We start from the raw sequence: 17836 nt of genomic DNA, 5'->3' as shown, positions 1-17836 counted from the left end.
TAAAAACTGCTATGTTAGCCCAAACCATGACTGGATTCAAAATAGGTCAAAATAAATTTCCTGGTACCTGCTATAATTGTGGGAAGCCAGGCCATATCAAAAAAGAATGGAGAAAGAAAAATAAAAACAGTTCCCATTTGCCTACTGCTAATACTGTTACAGGACCTAAACCACCTGGATTGTGCCCTGAATCCCGCAAAGGAAATCATTCAGCTTCTGAATGCAGATCAGTTTTTCATAAGAATGGGACCCGTATTCAGGGAAATGAGAGGTGGCCAGCCCCTGGCCTCAATGACAAAAACTGGGGCATATGTAAATTAGACTGCTTTTCAGAATTATCAGGCAGTACCTACCCCCTTTCTAAGGAAAAATTAGAGGCATTAACAGAATTAATACAGACTTAATTAGAACAAAATCATATAGAATCTTCTACTAGCCCTTGGAATTTTCCTGTATTTGTTATTAAGAAAAAATCAGGAAAATGGCAAATGCTCACAGATCTACGAGCTATCAATGATATAATTGAGCCCATGGGTGCTTTACAGCCAGGGCTCACGCAACCTTCAATGATACCAAAAAAATTGGCCTTTAATAATTATTGATTTATAAGATTGTTTCTATGCAATCCTTTTACATCCTCAAGATTGTCCTCGATCTGCATTTTCTGTTCCTTCAATTAATAATAAGCAACCCATAAAGAGACTTCAATGGAAAGTTTTCCCACAAGGAATGCTTAGTAGCTCTACAATTTGTCAGCTTTTTGTAGCCAGATCATTACAACCTGTGAGAATTAATTTCACAGATTGTTATATTATTCATTATATGGATGATATTTTGTGTGCTGCGTCCTCTATAGAACTCTTAATGGCATGCTTTGAATTACATAAAAAACAACTTGATTTGGCTGGACTTTGCATTGCTCCAAATAAAATTCAAACTACAACACCGGTCCAATATTTAGGGACAGTTGTGGACGGCCATTCTATCAAACCCCAGAAAGTCCAAATTAGAAGGGATCAAATTTTTACTTTAAATGATTTACAAAAATTATTGAGAGATAGTAATTGGCTACTCTGGGTATTCCCACTTATGCTCTCAGTAATTTATTTGGTCTTTTGTGGGTCCCCCCTCATCTAGATAGCCCCCACACCCTAACTCCTCAGGCCGACAAAGAGTTAGAATTAGTTGAAAAGAAAATTCAGGGTGCTCAAATTCAACATATTAATCCCTCTTTGCCTTTACAAATGTTAATTTCTACTCCACATTTGCCTGAGGTGGTAATTGTTCAATACAATGACCTGGTGGAGTGGCTTTTTTTACATAACAAATTCACTAAGTCACTCCAAGCTATGTAGAGTTAATCTCAGAATTCATATCAGGAGCTCGCACCAGGGTGCTTCATTTAAATGGACAGGGACCCAATAAAATAGTGGTTCCCTTTAAAAAACAACAAATAACACATTTAAACATTCGTTCTGAATCTTGGCAGGTTTATTAGTGATTTTTTTGGAACTGACAATCATTATCCAAAAAATAAGTTATTTCAGTTTCTCCTGAAAACGAATTGGGTTTTACCTAAAAAACTCAGACAGACTCCCATTCCTCAAGGCCATACAGTTTTTACAGATGGATCTAATAATGGTAAAGCAGTAATTGTTAGCAAAAAATGTCATCAACTTATTCACACTAATTGTACTTCAGCACAAAAGGCCGAGTTGGTTGCAGTTTTAACCGCGTTAAAACTTTCTCAGATCCTTTAAATATTATTTCTGATTCTGCTTATGTTGTTCATGCAGTACAAAGTATTGAAAGAGCATCTCTCTCCAATAATTCTAATCGATCTCTTCAGCTTTTGTTTACCCAACTCCAACAGATTGTGAGAAATCATCAACACCCTCTCTTTATCATCCACATCGTGCTCACACTACATTACCTGGCCCTATGACTCAAGGCAATGCTATTGCAGACTCATTAGTAGGAAGTGTCCATGTTACTGAGGCAACACATTTTCATTCTCTGACCCATGCCAATGCTGATGGTCTTTGCTGTCGGTTTCCTATCATTAACAAACAAGCTCAACATATTGTTCGAACCTGTCTGACTTATCAGATTCTTAGTGCTCCACAAGAATGCCCTGAAGGAGTAAACCCTAGAGGTCTTGTACCCAATGCTCTTTCGCAGATGGATGTAACTCATATTCCTTCTTTCGGATGTTTATCCTTTGTGCATGTAACCATAGATACAGCCTCTGTCTTTCTTGTTGTTACTGCTCAAAGTGGTGAGACCACTGCCCACACAGTACGCCACTTGTTTGTCTGTTTTTCAATTATGGGGCTTCCTCTAGCGATCAAAACAGACAATGGCCCTGCATATACCAGGGCTAAGTTTATAAAATTCTGTGCTGAATGGCACATAACTCACACCATTGGTATTCCTTACAACACACAGTGTCAAGCCATTGTTGAATGTGCTAATGCTACGTTGAGAAAACAGTTACAAAAAGAAAAAGGGGGAGAAATAGGGGACCCCTGACAGATACAATTAGCAACAGCTATGTTTACTTTAAATTTTTTTCATTCATTTGGCTCAGATACCAAGGCTCACCTTGTACACACTGTAGCTGAGAGAAATTTCAATAGTCTCCAGAATCCAAAACAAATCCAATAGGAAAATCTTCCTATTTTGTAGAAGGACATTCAAACTAATCAATGGCATCTAGGAACTTTATTAACATGGGGACGAGGCTTTGCTTGTATTTCTCCAGGTCCTGAAGAATGACCTTTGTGGATACCTGGTCGGTGTGTCAAACCATACCATGAGCGACAACCCATGGAAGAGAAGACATCTATAAGATACCCGTCCATGCCCCTAGGGTGTGGGAAGGCCCTCACTCCTCCCAGGAGAGGAGATGCTTTCCGTGGCTGCGGAAGAACTATCTCATTTGAATCCACTCACTTGGGTGAAAACCCTAGGTAGACGATATGCTGGTGCTATTGCTATTCTGTTTATTGTTTTAAGTTTATTTTGTTTAGTCCTCAGAAGTGGACAAACAGCCCTCTGACGGGCAAGGAATGAAAAATCTATGAGGTCTGTGTTTCTCATGCTTCAAAAACAAAAAGGGGGAGATGTTGCCATGCAGAGGCCTACCCGTCTGTTCCCTCGTGCCTACCCCTAAAAAGAAAGAAGAGTCTGTGAGACTAATCCTTTCAGGGACTTTGCTTCACCTTTGTGCCATCTCCCTGTTTGGCCCCAAAGGATGGCTGGTTAGCCAATGACGGGTAAGATTCCCCACGGGGGGAACGACCTAAGCCAGGCACAGTCATGTGGGGACCATCTGGAGAACTCGTGGGGTTGATAGAGGTGGGCACAGACCCCCACTTTCCCCCGTCTAAGGAGAACTTCTGCCTTTGTGGCTGCATTTCTTCCCACAACCTGCAGGGGAGGTGACTCAATGATGTGCTCTGCATCTATTCCTGCACAAAGGTTTTGTCCCTTGGGAGGCACATATCACCATTACAAAGATATCCTGGGGCTCTCAGGTTCTGGCTTCTGCAGGCAAGGGTGATTCGCTTAAATCAATTTCCCAGTATGATGCATGAGATTCACAGATCTTGAGCTGAAGAAACTTTATTTCTTCACTTAACTAATAAAAGCTATGTATTGGCCTGATTCGGGGCTCAGTCCTTGAGGCTTGAATCCCTTGGCCCTGCTTGCATTCTATTCTTGGATGCTGTCTTGACCCTGCGCTGTCCTTTGCACTCCCCACAACTCTTGTCGCACAGGATGTGACAGACGTCAGTTTTGGGAATTCCTTTTTCAATCAACCTGTTTTCAGCCGTTTGAGTCAGCCTTTTCAGTTGGGAGGTTGGGCAGGGGTTCTGCAGGGTTTTCCATGGAATCACGGTTTGAATGGAGATTGAGGGCACTGGACAAATGGTCATGCGAACAGGTTGAAAGGAGAGGTTGTACATCTCGATTGTTGGAAGCTCCACTGTCTCCATGTACCTTGCGAGGGGTTTCAGCCAAATGTGGTTTCTCTTTTGCGGCCTGCCGCTCATGATATGGCTTAACACACCAACCAGTTATCCACACAGTCGTTCTTCAGGACTTGGAGAAATACAAGCAAAGCCTTGTCTCCATGTCAATGGAGTTCCTAGATGGCCATTGATTAGTTAGAAAGTCCATCCACCAAATGGGGATGTTTCCAGAGGTTTTGGACTCTGGAGACTATTGAAATGTCTTTCAGCTGCAGTGTGTCCAAGGTGAGCCTTAGTATCTGAGCCAGATGAATTAAAAAAATTTAAAGTGAACATAGCTCTTGCTAACTGTATCTGTGGGGAGCCCCTTATTTCTCTTCCTTTTTGTTTTTGTAGTTGTTTTTTCCAAGTGGCTTTAGCATGTTCGACAATGGCTTGACCCTGTGGATTGTAAGGAATACCAGTGGTGTAATTAATGTGCCATTCAGCACAGAGTTTTGCAAACTTGGTATATGCAGGGCCGTTGTCTGTTTTGATTGCTTGAGGAAGCCCCATAATTGAAAAGCAGACAAACAACTCTCAATAAGAATGGGCGGCAGTTTCACCAGTTTGAGCTGTGCCAACAAGAAAGCCAGAGGCAATATCTATTGTTACATGTACAAAGGACAAACACCCAAAAGAGGGAATGTGAGTTACAGCCATTTGCAAAAGAGCATAGGGTACAAGAACCCTAGCATTTACTCCTTCAGGGCATTCTTGTGGGGCATTAAGAATCTGGCAAGTTGGACAGGTTTGAACAATCCATTGAGCCTGTTTGTTAGTAATAGGGAACCGAGAGCAAAGGCTGCCAGCATTGGTATGAATTAAAGAATGAAAGTGCATTGCCTCAGTAACATGGGCACACTCTCCTGAGTCTGCAATAGCATTACCATGAGTCATAGGACCAGATAATGTAGTGTGAGCCCGAATGTGGGTGTTAAAAAAAGGGTGTTGATGGTTTCTCATAATCTGTTGGAGTTGGGTAAACAACAGCTGAAGAGATTGATTAGAATTATTGGAAAGATATGCTACTTCAATACTTTGTACTGCATGAACAACATAAGCAGAATCAGAAACAATGTTTAAAGGATCTGAGAAAATTTGTAAAGTAGTTAAAACTGCTACTAATTCAGTCTTTTGTGCTGAAGTACAATTGCTGTAAATAAGTTGATGACTTTCTCGCTAACTATTGCTGCTTTACCATTATTAGATCCAGCTGTGAAAAACTGTAAAGCCTTGGGGAATAGGAGCCTGTCTGAGTTTTTTATGTAAAATCAAATTAATTTTCAGGAGAAACTGGAATGGGTTGTTTTTTGGGTAATGAGTGTCAATTGTCCCCAAAAAAATCACTAATAAACCTGCCAAGATTCAGAACGAATGTTTAAATGTGTTATTTGTTGTTTCTTAAAGGGAACCATGATTTTACTGGGTTCCTGTCCATTTAGATTAGGGGTGTCCAAACTTTTTTCAATGTTTTTCACCAAGGGCCATATGCAGTAAAATACACAAACAGCCGGGCCACTCACTTGAGGTGAAGTATGTATTGCCTCACCTGGTTTATTTAAGTAAATTAAATATATTTTTGGAATTTGCTGCAGGCCAATGAAAAATGGATCGTGGGCCACAGTTGGCCCGCAGGACGCAGTTTGGACACCCCTGATTTAGATGAAGCACCTTGCTGCGAGCTCGTGATATGAATTCTGAGATTAATTCCACATAGCTCGGGAGGGACTTAACAAAGTTGTTAGGCAGGAATAGCTATTCCACCAGGTCATTTTGTTGAATAATCACTGCTGTGGGCAAATGTGGAGTAGGAAAATCTAAGATCTGTAAAGTAGGGAAAGATCTACATGCTGAATTTGAGCCTGTTGTATTTTACTTTCGACCAATTCTAACTCTTTGTTGGCCTGAGGAGTTAGTGTGCAGGTGCTATCCAGTTGAGGGGGGGCCCCCACAAGGAGCCAAATAAATTACTGAGAACATATGTGCGAATGCCTAGGGTCAGATGCAGCCAATTAATATCTCCTAGAAATTTTTGTAAATCATTTAAAGTAGAAATTTGATCTTTTCTAATTTGGACTTTTTGAGGTTTGATAGACTGGTGGTCCACCACAGTTCCTAAATATTGGACCAGTATTGACGTTTGAATTTTATTTGGAGCAGTGCAAAGTCCAGCCAAATCAAGCTGTTTTTAATGTAATTCAAAGCATGCCCTTAAGAGCTCTATAGAGGACGCAGCACACAGAATATCATCCATATAATGAATAATATAGCAATCTGTGAAATTAATTCTAACAGGTTGTAATGATCTGGCTACAAAAAGCTGACAAATTGTAGAGCTACTAAGCATTCCTTGTGGGAGAACTTTCCATTGAAATCTCTTCATGGGTTGCTTATTGTTAATTGAAGGAACAGAAAATGCAAATCGAGGACAATCTTGAGGATGTAAAAAGATTGCATAAAAACAATATTATAAATCAATAACTATTAAAGGCCAATTTTTTTGGTATCATTGAAGGTTGCGGGAGCCCTGGCTGTAAATCACCCATGGGCTCAATTATATCATTGATAGCTCGTAGATCAGTGAGCATTTGCCATTTTCCTGATTTTTTCTTAATAACAAATACAGGAAAATTCCAAGGGCTAGTAGAAGGTTCTATATGATCTTGTTTTAATTGAATCTGTACTAGTTCTGTTAACGCCTTTAATTTTTCCTTAGAGAGGGGCCACTGTTCTATCCATAGAGGCTTTTTATTTATCCATTTAAGGGCTACAGGGGTCTGTAGCCATTCAACAGTGGCCCCTATAAAAAAGGTTTTTGTGTTTCTTTCAGATATCCCAATCAAGCTCGTCTTTGTTGGAACAGGGCTGAATTGTCTGAGTAATTCCCTGATTAAATTTTTCTAGAACTTTTCTTGGTTGATATCCCATTTGACTCATGATTTGTTGACTTTGAGGACTATATTGTCTAGGTGGTATCCAAATTTCTGTTTTCCATTGTGTAAGCAGATCTCAACCCCACACATTAACTGGAACATCCACAATACAGGGCTGTAAAAATCCTTTTTGTCCCTCTGACCCAAGGCAGGGAAGAATGCAGACACTTTGATGCAAGCATGAAGCTCGGCCCACATCCACAATGTTAATGTTTGGTTCTTGTTCTTTCCAATTCTTTGGCCATTCCTGAAAGCTAATTATGGAAACACCTGCTGCAGTATCTAAAAGACCTGTAAATCTCTTACCCTATATTTCAACTTGACAAACTGGTCAAATTCCTGATATCTTTTCTGCTAGAAAAATTCCTGCCTGTCCAGTGCTTCCAAAACCTCCCATTCCCCTTCTTTGAGTTCCCTTTTTTCCTGGAAGAATATATGGATTAACTCAACAGAAATAACTGAGCAACCCATTCACCCTTTTTTGCTTTCCAGGGAACAGATGAGAGGACATTATAATCTGAATTTCTCCTTCACAATCAGAGTCAACAATACCAGTATGAATGGTAACTCCTTTGGATGTTAAACTAGAGTGACTAAGGAGAAGTCCAACAGTACCTGGGGGAATCGGTCCAAAAAGTCCAGTGGGTACATGTAAAGGAGATTCTCCAGGAAGTAGTAAAATATTTTGTGCTGTACAGGTATCTACGACGGAACTCCCCTCCATAGCAGGACTTAATTGTTGTACTGAAAGTTGGGGAGAACTACTGCCTGATAATTCTGAAGAGCAGCCTGTGTCCTGTATGCCCCGGTTATTGTCAGGGCCTGGGTCCGGCCTCACCTCTCGTTTTCCTGAAGAGGGGCCCCATTCTTACGAAAACTGATATGCATTCAGAAGCCCAATGATTTGCTTTTTGGCATTTAGGGCACAATACAGGTGGTTTAGGTCCTGTAACAATAGTGGCATTAGCAAACAGGAACTGTTTCTATTTTTTTTTTTGCATTCCTTTTCTGCTCCTTATTTTCTGTATCTATAAAAATGATAACACTAATACCTATCTCATAAAGTTTTGAGGACTATTAAGTAAGTTTATATGTGTTAAGTGATTGTGAAAGTTTCTGGCACGTAGTATATGTTATAAAAGTGTGTTTAAAAGGAAAAAAATCTTGACTAGTGCTGACCAATATTGGCTTATGTCTCTTCTTGAACTAGCAAGAATCATTGAACAATCATTGATCGTGAATAATCATTCTGTTTGAAGTAGGACCTGTAGGGATCTTGCCTTGGTTCCTAGTTCCTTAGGTGTAAAAGGTACCTCCTCCTATGACCAGTACTACGGCAGACAACTTTTCCCTTGAACTTCAGGCAAGAACTTTATTGACTTTCAGGGTTATAATTCAGCCTCTGTTAGCAAAGTTTTGGGTGATATGGAAGCATTTCGATGACGGAGTCAACACTACTGGTATTGAATTTTCTCTCATTAGTTTATGTAACATTGTATGTATTACACAAACTCAGGATTTTACTGTAATCTCAGCTTATATGTAGAATGAAATAGTAGTAAATGTTTCATAGGGTTATTTTTAGCATAAGACGAGACACTGTCATGTAAACTATCCAGGACAGTACTTGTCACTCGGGGTACTTAATAAATGTCACCTATCTTTGTGGCTTCCCTCACTTCTTCATCAGTGACATTTTCAGTCTGACTTTTAAAAACCTCTATGATTTATATTTAGCATTCAATTCTATATAGATAGTATATTAGGAGGTCCTGGGGAATTTTCAGGATTCTGAGTAAACTCCCTTCCCTTGCCCCAGATTGATGCAAGATGGATGAAATTCACTCTCTAAATAATTCATCTTGAAAGTGAATGTCTCTAAAGTTAAAATCAGGTTAAAGAAGACCTCAAAATTTAATAAACTTTTTATGAGAAATAAGATGTGTACACAATAACTAGGAATTATACTTAAAGTTATTCTTAGTTACTACAATTTGGCTGGTGCTACAAAGGTAAGTTGCTGTTGAATCCCCATAAGCGCCTGATGAAATATATATTATTATTTCTGCTTTCCAGAAGAGTTCATTGATACTTGGGAAATGTAAATAGTTTTCTGTAGGTCACAGAACTAGAAAAGGTCTGAGGTGGGATTTGAACCCATGTAGTTTGGCTTTGTAACTTGCACTGTTAAACACAGTGTTATATATCATAATAATGACATATACCAGGTAACACTTTCCTAGTGAGGGGAGGTAGGCGATAGTAAGCAAACATAAAAAGAACAAGCTGCATTTGGCATGAAAAGGGCTTAAAAAGAGATGTGATATAGAGTGACTCAGAAAGCAGGGAGCCACTTTAGGTTGTGTCTTCAAGGAAGACCTAAGAGCAAGAATTTATAGTGTTTCTCTACCTGTGTCCAGGGATGAGAGACAATGAAGGCCATGCGTAAAACCACTAGAGAGCAGTTTCTATATGTGGGAGGGGGAATTTATCTGACCTGGATGAATATCATTAACTGTTGTCTTCTTACTCAAAGATCACCAAGCAACTTTAAAGTTGTAATTAATCCAGCTTTGATTAAATCAGAATGAAGGAAAATAAAACATGTAGAGTCAAGTAACCACCTTTCCCCAGAAGTTCCATCTGCTTCCCGGCAGGTGTTTTCTTTAATTAACTCTGGTGTAATAAACAGGATTGATCTCCACTTTTTCTCTCCTCGGGTTTTTTAAATTTCTACCTTTTTTCCGATGTAAAAGCATTCACAGAGAGGAGCTGTGGTAAACTGATTGGTAGAAGGAAAACGATCAGTTTAATCCAGTTTATGCTAAATTATATAATTTTCTTCTTTATGGCCTATCAGATTGTACAGTTGTCTCTACTCAAACATGCATCTCTGACCTTATCCTGTGTCATGCTCTTCATTTTTGCCCAGGATTTTTGAACTAGTTCTTTATTCCCCAAATACGCTTCCTCTAGAACTTCAGAGGGCTGGATTGTTGTACCCACTCAGTCTTCAGTGCAGCTAGCTGCGACCACCTTAGTGGTCTTCTTTACGACATGAGTCACTCTCTGTCACATCAACGTGTTACGGTTTCTCTACAGCATCTTCACCATCTCATTACTTGTTTATTCTGTCTCTTGTAACTAGAATGTAAACTACACAAAAGCAGCAGAGGCATTGACTGTTTTTTCCACTGTTGCATTTTTAGCACATAGAATAGACTTGGCACAGAGTAAATGACTAATAGATATTTACTGAATAAAAGGCTACCATCTCCATTGAGCCCTCTTAAGAGTAAATGCATTTTTAAAAGGGACCTTTGTTAACTGCAAGATTCTCAAATTGATGACTTTTCATTCTTGGTGATAAATTGAAATGGAGAATTTTAGGTCCGTTTAGGTAAGACAGGGAGGAGTTTTAGGCCACCAAAATGATTGTGTATGCTAGTATAATGATGGATACGTATCGTTATACATTTGTACAAACCCATAGAATGCACAGCACCAGGAATGAGGCCTAATATAAACTGTGGACTTAATGTGATAGTGGTGTTTCCACACCGGTTCATGAATTGTTGTATGGGCAGCACTGTGGTGTGGGATGTCCATAGTGGGGAGATTTGCATGTTTGGGAGGCAGAGATGATACCGGAACTCTCTGTACTTTCTGCTCAAATAGCTGTGAACCTAAATCTGCTCTAAAAATAAAGTTTATTATTATTATTTTTAATGTGAAATGTGTCCAGGTAGAAAAAGTACACAAGTATATGTGGATAAGTAGATGACTCAGGTGTCGGCATTTGGAGCTGGGGTCCAGACAGACAGAGATGGAATGTATTTTAAACATCTCTACATCTCAGTTTTTTTTTTAACCTCTACAATGAGAGAAAAATATGTACTTCAAGAAGTTATTTGCGGCACATGGGTGGATTTTGAGATTATCATGTTAAGCGAAATAAATAAAAGAGAAACAGTGTAGGACCATATGATTTCACTCATGTAGGATATAAAACTGAAAGCAACAAACAATCAAGGAAAGGAAACAAACAAATGCTCATAAACAGAGACAACAGTTTAGTGGTTATCAGCGGGGAAGGGGGAAGGGAGAGGTAGAAGAGGTTAAAGGGGGTCAAATATATGGTGATGGAAGGAAAACTGACTCTGGGTGGTGAACACACAATGCAGTAAGTAGATGATGTATTATAGAATTGTACACTTGAAACCTATATAATTTTACTAACTAGTGTCTCCCCAATAAATGTAATAAAAATAGGGATCCCAGGAACAGATATGTGCTTAATAAATGTTCACTTAATAATGGAAAAAAGTTATAAATAAATGGCACAGTATATGGAAAGTGATAACACAGTGTCTCACACACAGTAGTACACTATATACTTTTGGGTGGTTTTTAGAAAAGATGAGAGTCAGTAAATTAAGACAAGCATTTTTTTTAATTGAGAAAATCTTCTAATAAACATCTCAAAATTAAAGTAGACGAGGCACTCGAGAAGTGCTACCAAATCATATGCTATACTATGCTAGTGCCCGAAGATTAAGGACTGTTTATTCATTTGTGTTTCTACTTCAGCATTAACCACAATTACTAGCATAGCAGGTATTCAGTAAGAATAAATGAATCTATGTATAACTGTATGGTGTCACTAATTTTGCTGCTCTCAGCTTCTTCAAGGTCTTTTATTTCTGAGTTTCTTCCTACTTGTAGGAATATATAGAGATATATAATTAATTTTTGACTGTGTAGCCTGTGAACTTACTAAACTCACTTATCATAGCTGCTTTTGTAGATTCTTTCAGATTTCTTAGGCATACAACTATTTTGTCTGGGGAGAGGATAATTTTAATTCCATCTTTTCAAATATGATGAATTGTATTTCCTTTGCTTGCCTTATTGCTCCAGGGAGGACCTACATCTGGTGTTGAATATGTATGTTGAGAGAGGCCATCTCTTCTTATTCATAATGTTGGGGTGAAGTATGATGCTAACTGTAGGCTTTTGGAAATGTCTGGTATATGGGAAGTTATTGTCTATTCTTTATCTGTCAAGGGTTTTTATCAAAACTAAAAGTTGAATTTTGTCTCAGTATGTTTTGCATATTGAGATGATCATATAATTTTACTTTGTCTGTTGATATGGTGAATTACATGCATTGATCTTAAGATATTGAACGAGACTTGCATTCTCAGGAAAAATCCCACTTTGTATCATAATTGTGATTACGATCTGCTAGTATTTTGTTGAGTATTTTTACACTTAGGTTCATATATGAATCTGCACATTTCTTTTAAACTGTTTGATTTTGATATCAAGGTTACACTGGCCTCATGTACGAATTTGGGGTGTTTCATACTCCTGTATGTTGTGGAAAAATTTTTGTTCAATTGTTAGTATTTCTTCCTTAAGTGTTTAGTAGAATTCATCAGTGGTGTGATTTACCTTTGGATTCTACTTTGTTGAAAGGATTTTTATTATGAATTTATGTTTTTTTTTATAGCAAAAGAGATATTCACACTATCTTTTCTTTTGAGTGAGCTTTTGCAATTGTGCACTACAGGGAATTAGTCCCTTTATGTTGCCACATTTATGAGCATAGAGTCATCTGTAGTATTTCTTTATTATCCACTTAATGTCTGTAGGTTTGTATTATGTTCTCTCTTTCATTGCTGATATTTATAATTTGTGTGTTCTTTCCTTTTCATTCTAAATCAGTCTGGTTAAAGGTTTTCAGTTTTATTGATTTTTAAATTCTTTATCTCATTTGTTTTTCTGCATCCTTTTTTTGTTGTCAATTCCATTGAAGCATTCACATTTGGTGGGAGTTCTGAGAATTTGTATTTTATAATTCTTGTGTAAGAATTGTAATTCTTGTGTAGAATGTGTAAGTCTCTTCAGTAGAAATACTAAAGAGGATCAGAGAGATCCTGAAACCTTATTATTCTAATTGTATCTTCTGTGTTTCTGTTGTGACATAAACATAAAGACTCACATAAAGAGGAGGAATATTCTGCTTTAAAAACAATCATAAGTAAGACAGACACTTTTTATGTTTCACTATTAAGAATGATACTGATTTTGGGTTCAAATATACTTTATTTTATAAGAAAAATCTATTATAATATAACAATAGATTTTTTTTCTGAAAGTGAGGATTAGTTTATGCTTAAGAATATATAAATATGATCATTTAGATGTTTAATTATCATTATACTTGGAAGGTTAATTCAGGCCAAGATGGGGAAACAGGGACAAGATTCACCCTGCTGCTTTAAACAAGCCAACAAATCAGAAAAAAAAAAAAATGAAATAATGATTTTGAAGATACTAGCCCTCAGAAACAACTCACAGTGATCACTGAGAGATGGGAAGCAAACATTTGAGCCCTGGGATTGTCCCAGTTTGTTGCCTTTAAAATGTGTACTGCTGTGGTACAGAAAGTGATACCCAGGAAGATCCTGGTAGATGCCCTGAGTGAGGAAATGAAGCTGAGAGTCCCAGGAGACCAAGGCAGCTGGAATTCTGCAGGTGGAACACTGGAGAGGCTAGAGCTGTAGAAGGAGAGTGATTCAGACTTGTGGTGCTTAATTTACAAATCCTGGGAAATGTTACATTTATGTTATTAATTCTAGTTGAATTACCTTTTCATAAGATACGTATTCTACATGATTATGTCTTTTGAAATTCATTGCAGCTTGTTTTATCATCTAGTGTACTATCTATTGTGGTGAATGTTCACAGAGCGTGTTGAGACAAATGGAGTGAACAGTCTCACTGTTTTCTTTTCCCCACTCCCATAGCAACACAAATCCTATCCACTTGCCTGACTGAAACAATGTGATGAACTACCACACTTTATCTGCATCTGAAATAAGTTTTGAATCACTTGTTCTGAAATTAGCACTCATCATCTTCTGTAGTCAGTTCAGATGTCATCGGCAAAGACATAGCTTAAATTTAAACAGGTCTGCCTATTTTGAAGGTCATGATTTAAAAAAGAGAGTTTTTACATATTTCATATCTGCCCAGACTGGACTTTTCCCTTTTGGTCATTTGACCTCAAGTTATTCTTTTATGATTTACCCCCAAGAACTTGGTTCTGTAAATGCTGTTCTACACGGTGATCATCGTGGTGGCATCTCTGGAGATGCAGAGTGTGCAGTACTCACAATTTAAGGTCCCAATGAATTTAATTAGAGAAGAATCCCCCTTGGAGATGCACCAACTGAATGACTCAATACTCTGTGTTGCAGTTCCGGTGTAGATAAAGCATTTCCTTGCTTTTGTCCTTATCTCAGATAGTGTTTGTCTGTAGGTGTATTCACATGACTGGCTTTTTCAGGACTTGAAATGATCGACTCACCACATAGAGTATGTATATGAAACTGTTCTCCATCCTTTAGGTAACCCAAATGCAACAATACTGTATGAAGGCAGGCCAGCCTAACTGATTAAGCATCATGATATTGTAAAGGCTGTTTCACTATTTCATCTTTTGTTTCTATAAAACAAAAACTGTAAAATATTAGTCTAAATAATTCACATGAAGTTACAATTTTCTCTCGCATCAAAATGTTGATTTAAAGTGTTTGTTATTAGGACAAATGCTGCCAGCAGTGGATATTTTGGGTCTCTGTGAATAATCAAGATTCAGAGTTCTTTAGGTAACAGGACATTCATATTCCTTTTGAAAATCCCAACAATTTGAAAGGCAGGACTTTTTCTGAAAGGCTGAGATGAATCAGATTTCCCAGAAGCATGGAAAAATTTGGTCCCATGGAAACAGTTCAGGGTCAGTGATGGGACATGTGTTATCTTGCTCTCCGTGTCTCAGAGATGGCATCAGTACGGGGAGGGTAAGGGAGAGGGCACCACGGCCCAGAACGTAGACTGAATGGGTCTCTTCTTATGCAGGAAACCCAGGGTATGCATTTATGCATAAGATTCTGAAGTAGACTTTACATTTTGCAAGAGGATTTTAATGGTTTGAAAATTCACAGTCTTATAAGACTTCTCTAATGTGATTCTCATAAACAACCCTATTGTTTGTGAGTGCTGAAATATATGGGGATTATTTCAATTCTGTATTACTGTTTTGAATATTTTCATATATAAAGATCTGGAATAAATTTATATTTTCTAACTTTAGTATTCCTGGACACTAATTTTAGGTGTAACTATTTGGGGTCATTTAATGGGCAGGTATTTCTAGATCTTATGATAGGTTCAATTAACACGTTCTCTAAGCATTGTTTAATCTTAAAAAATTAGCTGATATAGAACTCTATTGAATGACTTTCAAAAATCAAAGTTCACATTGTAGCATTCATACTGTTAACTTCAATTTCAATATACATGTGAGATTTTACATTTTATCATAATATTTTAAATATTTTTTATTGGCCACTTCAAAACATTCTTCATTTAATTGCCTGTTTATGTAATTTACCCACTTTGCTATTGGTGTGTTTGTCTGTCATTTGTTAATTACCTACATCTCTTTGTCTATTTTAGATATTAACTCTTTGTATGTCCTCTAAAATGTAAATGTTTTTCCCAAACTGCTTTTGCCTATCAACTTTATGGTATGCATTCCTAAATCCTTAACAGAATTTGATATTGTCTGTTTGGGATTTCAGTGATTAGTTAAGAAGATTCTCCCACCCCTAGAATGTAGAAAGTCATCTCCTTTATTAAGTAGAAAGTAAATCTTTCTTTAGTTGTTTATTAAAACTTGAATCAATCTTTATTTTTGTATAAGGTATTAGCTATCTTGTCAATTTTTTTTAGCTTCCAGATGGAAAGCTACCTGTGGCAACCCATTCATTTCATAATGTGTCCTTTCTCACATATGTCTCTAATTACTTGCCTCTCCAATAGTCTGTAAGATGGTTGAGGTTAGGACAATGTTTTAATCAGCACGGTTTCTTATAATCTCTGAAAGCACTGCAACATAACAAATCATAATGCCAATTGTTAAATGAATAAACAAATTAATTCAATTTCAGAAAGTCACTAGTAATACAAATATTTACAGGTAATTGTATCCTGAGCCCTGAAATAAGACATACAGAAGAACCTATGGAACAAAGGAACAATGTGACTGAGTTTGTCCTCTTGGGGCTCACTCAGAGCCTTCAGGGTCAGAAGATATTGTTTGTTGTGTTCTTGTTCATCTACATTGTGACAATGGTGGACAACCTACTTATTGTTGTGACTGTCGTGGTCAGCCCAACCCTGGATGCCCCTATGTACTTCTTTCTTGGCTACTTATCCTTTATGGATGCTGTTTATTCCACTACAATTACTCCAAATATGATTATAGACTTAGTCCATGAGAAGAAAACCATTTCTTTCCAAGCTTGCATGAGCCAGCTTTTCATAGAGCACTTATTTGGTGGTGCTGAGATTCTACTCCTGGTGGTCATGGCCTATGACCGCTACGTGGCCATCTGCAAACCCCTGCATTACTTGACGATCATGAATCAACGAGTGTGCATTCTGCTGCTGCTGCTGGCCTGGGTGGGAGGGTTTTTGCATGCTGTAGTTCAGCTTCTCTTTGCTCTCAACCTTCCCTTCTGTGGCCCCAATGTCATTGACCACTTCGTCTGTGACATGTACCCCTTATTAAGACTTGCCTGCATTGACACCTACATTATTGGCATCACTGTGGTTGCCAATAATGGCGGGATCTGTGTAGTCATCTTCGTGCTGTTACTCATCTCCTATGGGGTCATTCTGCACTCCCTGAAGAATCTTAGTCAGGAGGGGAAGCGCAAAGCCTTATCCACCTGTGGCTCCCACATTACTGTGGTGGTCCTCTTCTTTGTCCCTTGCATTTTTATATATGTGAGACCTCCTTCTACCTTACCGATTGATAAATCCTTGACTGTGTTTTATACTGTTATCACCCCTATGTTGAACCCCTTAATCTATACTCTGAGAAATGGAGAGATGAAAAATGCCATGAAAAAGCTGTGGACCAGAAAAAGAAAATGAGGCAGCAGAGAAATGTATCACTTATTTTCAAGGAAGCATTGTTCCTTCTAGGAAAGCCTTGTGTGATTATTGAACTGTAGCTAATTTCTCCTCAGTTTTTATAACTTGGGCATGATGAAAAGCATTTATTATGTGCTCTTTGCTGCATTTACTGTGAGGATGAAGAGGATTCTCAGCAATCAGACTGTGGACATTCTAGAAAATGTGGACATTGCTCTGAAGGGACCATAGTTACTGTGAAGGGCTCCAGAAGAACCCTGTGGGGGTACTTCAATCACATCAGCGTAGAACTCAATATATTTGGAAAGAAGAGAAGAGGCTCTAGGTTGACAAATGGTGAGGACATAGAAAGAAACTGGCTACTGTTTACAGTATCTGTCATCATATACAGAACATGATTAAGGGTGTTATATTGGGCTTCAGTTGTAAGATGAGGTTTGTGTGTATTCACTTCCCCATCAATCTTTTTATTTTGGAGAATGGTTTTCTTGTTGAAATCCAAAATTTCTTAGGTGAAAAATACATCCGCAGGGTTCACATGAGGTCTGGTGTTGTTTGTCCATAGGTCAAGCCCAGAAAGATGAATTAATTCTTGAACGAAATGATACCAAACTGTATCAAATTCAGCTGCTTTGATTCAACAAGCCACAACAGTTAAAAAACAAGGATATCAGAAATTTTTTGGATGTCGTCTATGTTTCTGAAAAAGGAACAGTTCAGGAGGCTGATGAATGAGATGTAAGCTGTCCAGCTACAGAAACACCAAAATGTCGAGTGATTTCTCCATCTTATTTGTGATATTTTAAAGACGAAATAAAAGTAATGTATTGAAAACAAACATTTGTTATGTGAATACTTGCGATAATCAAA

General features: G+C 38.0%; 1 protein-coding gene across 1 annotated transcript; it reads left to right on the top strand.

Moving 5' to 3' along the window:
• Positions 1–16042: 16042 nt before the first annotated feature.
• LOC308504338 (olfactory receptor 4A15-like) lies at positions 16043–16966 on the top strand (the record flags this gene model as incomplete). Its single annotated transcript, XM_081064683.1, has 1 exon — positions 16043–16966. The coding sequence occupies exon 1, from the start codon at positions 16049–16051 to the stop codon at positions 16964–16966; it is 918 nt and encodes a 305-aa protein (XP_080920809.1). The 5' UTR covers positions 16043–16048.
• Positions 16967–17836: the final 870 nt, after the last annotated feature.

The sequence above is a fragment of the Rhinolophus hipposideros genome (assembly GCF_964194185.1).
Source record: "Rhinolophus hipposideros genome assembly, chromosome: 10".
In the NCBI taxonomy this organism is placed as follows: Eukaryota; Metazoa; Chordata; class Mammalia; order Chiroptera; family Rhinolophidae; genus Rhinolophus; species Rhinolophus hipposideros.
Note: the sequence above shows the minus strand (reverse complement) of the source record. Positions and strands in the feature narration are given on the sequence as shown.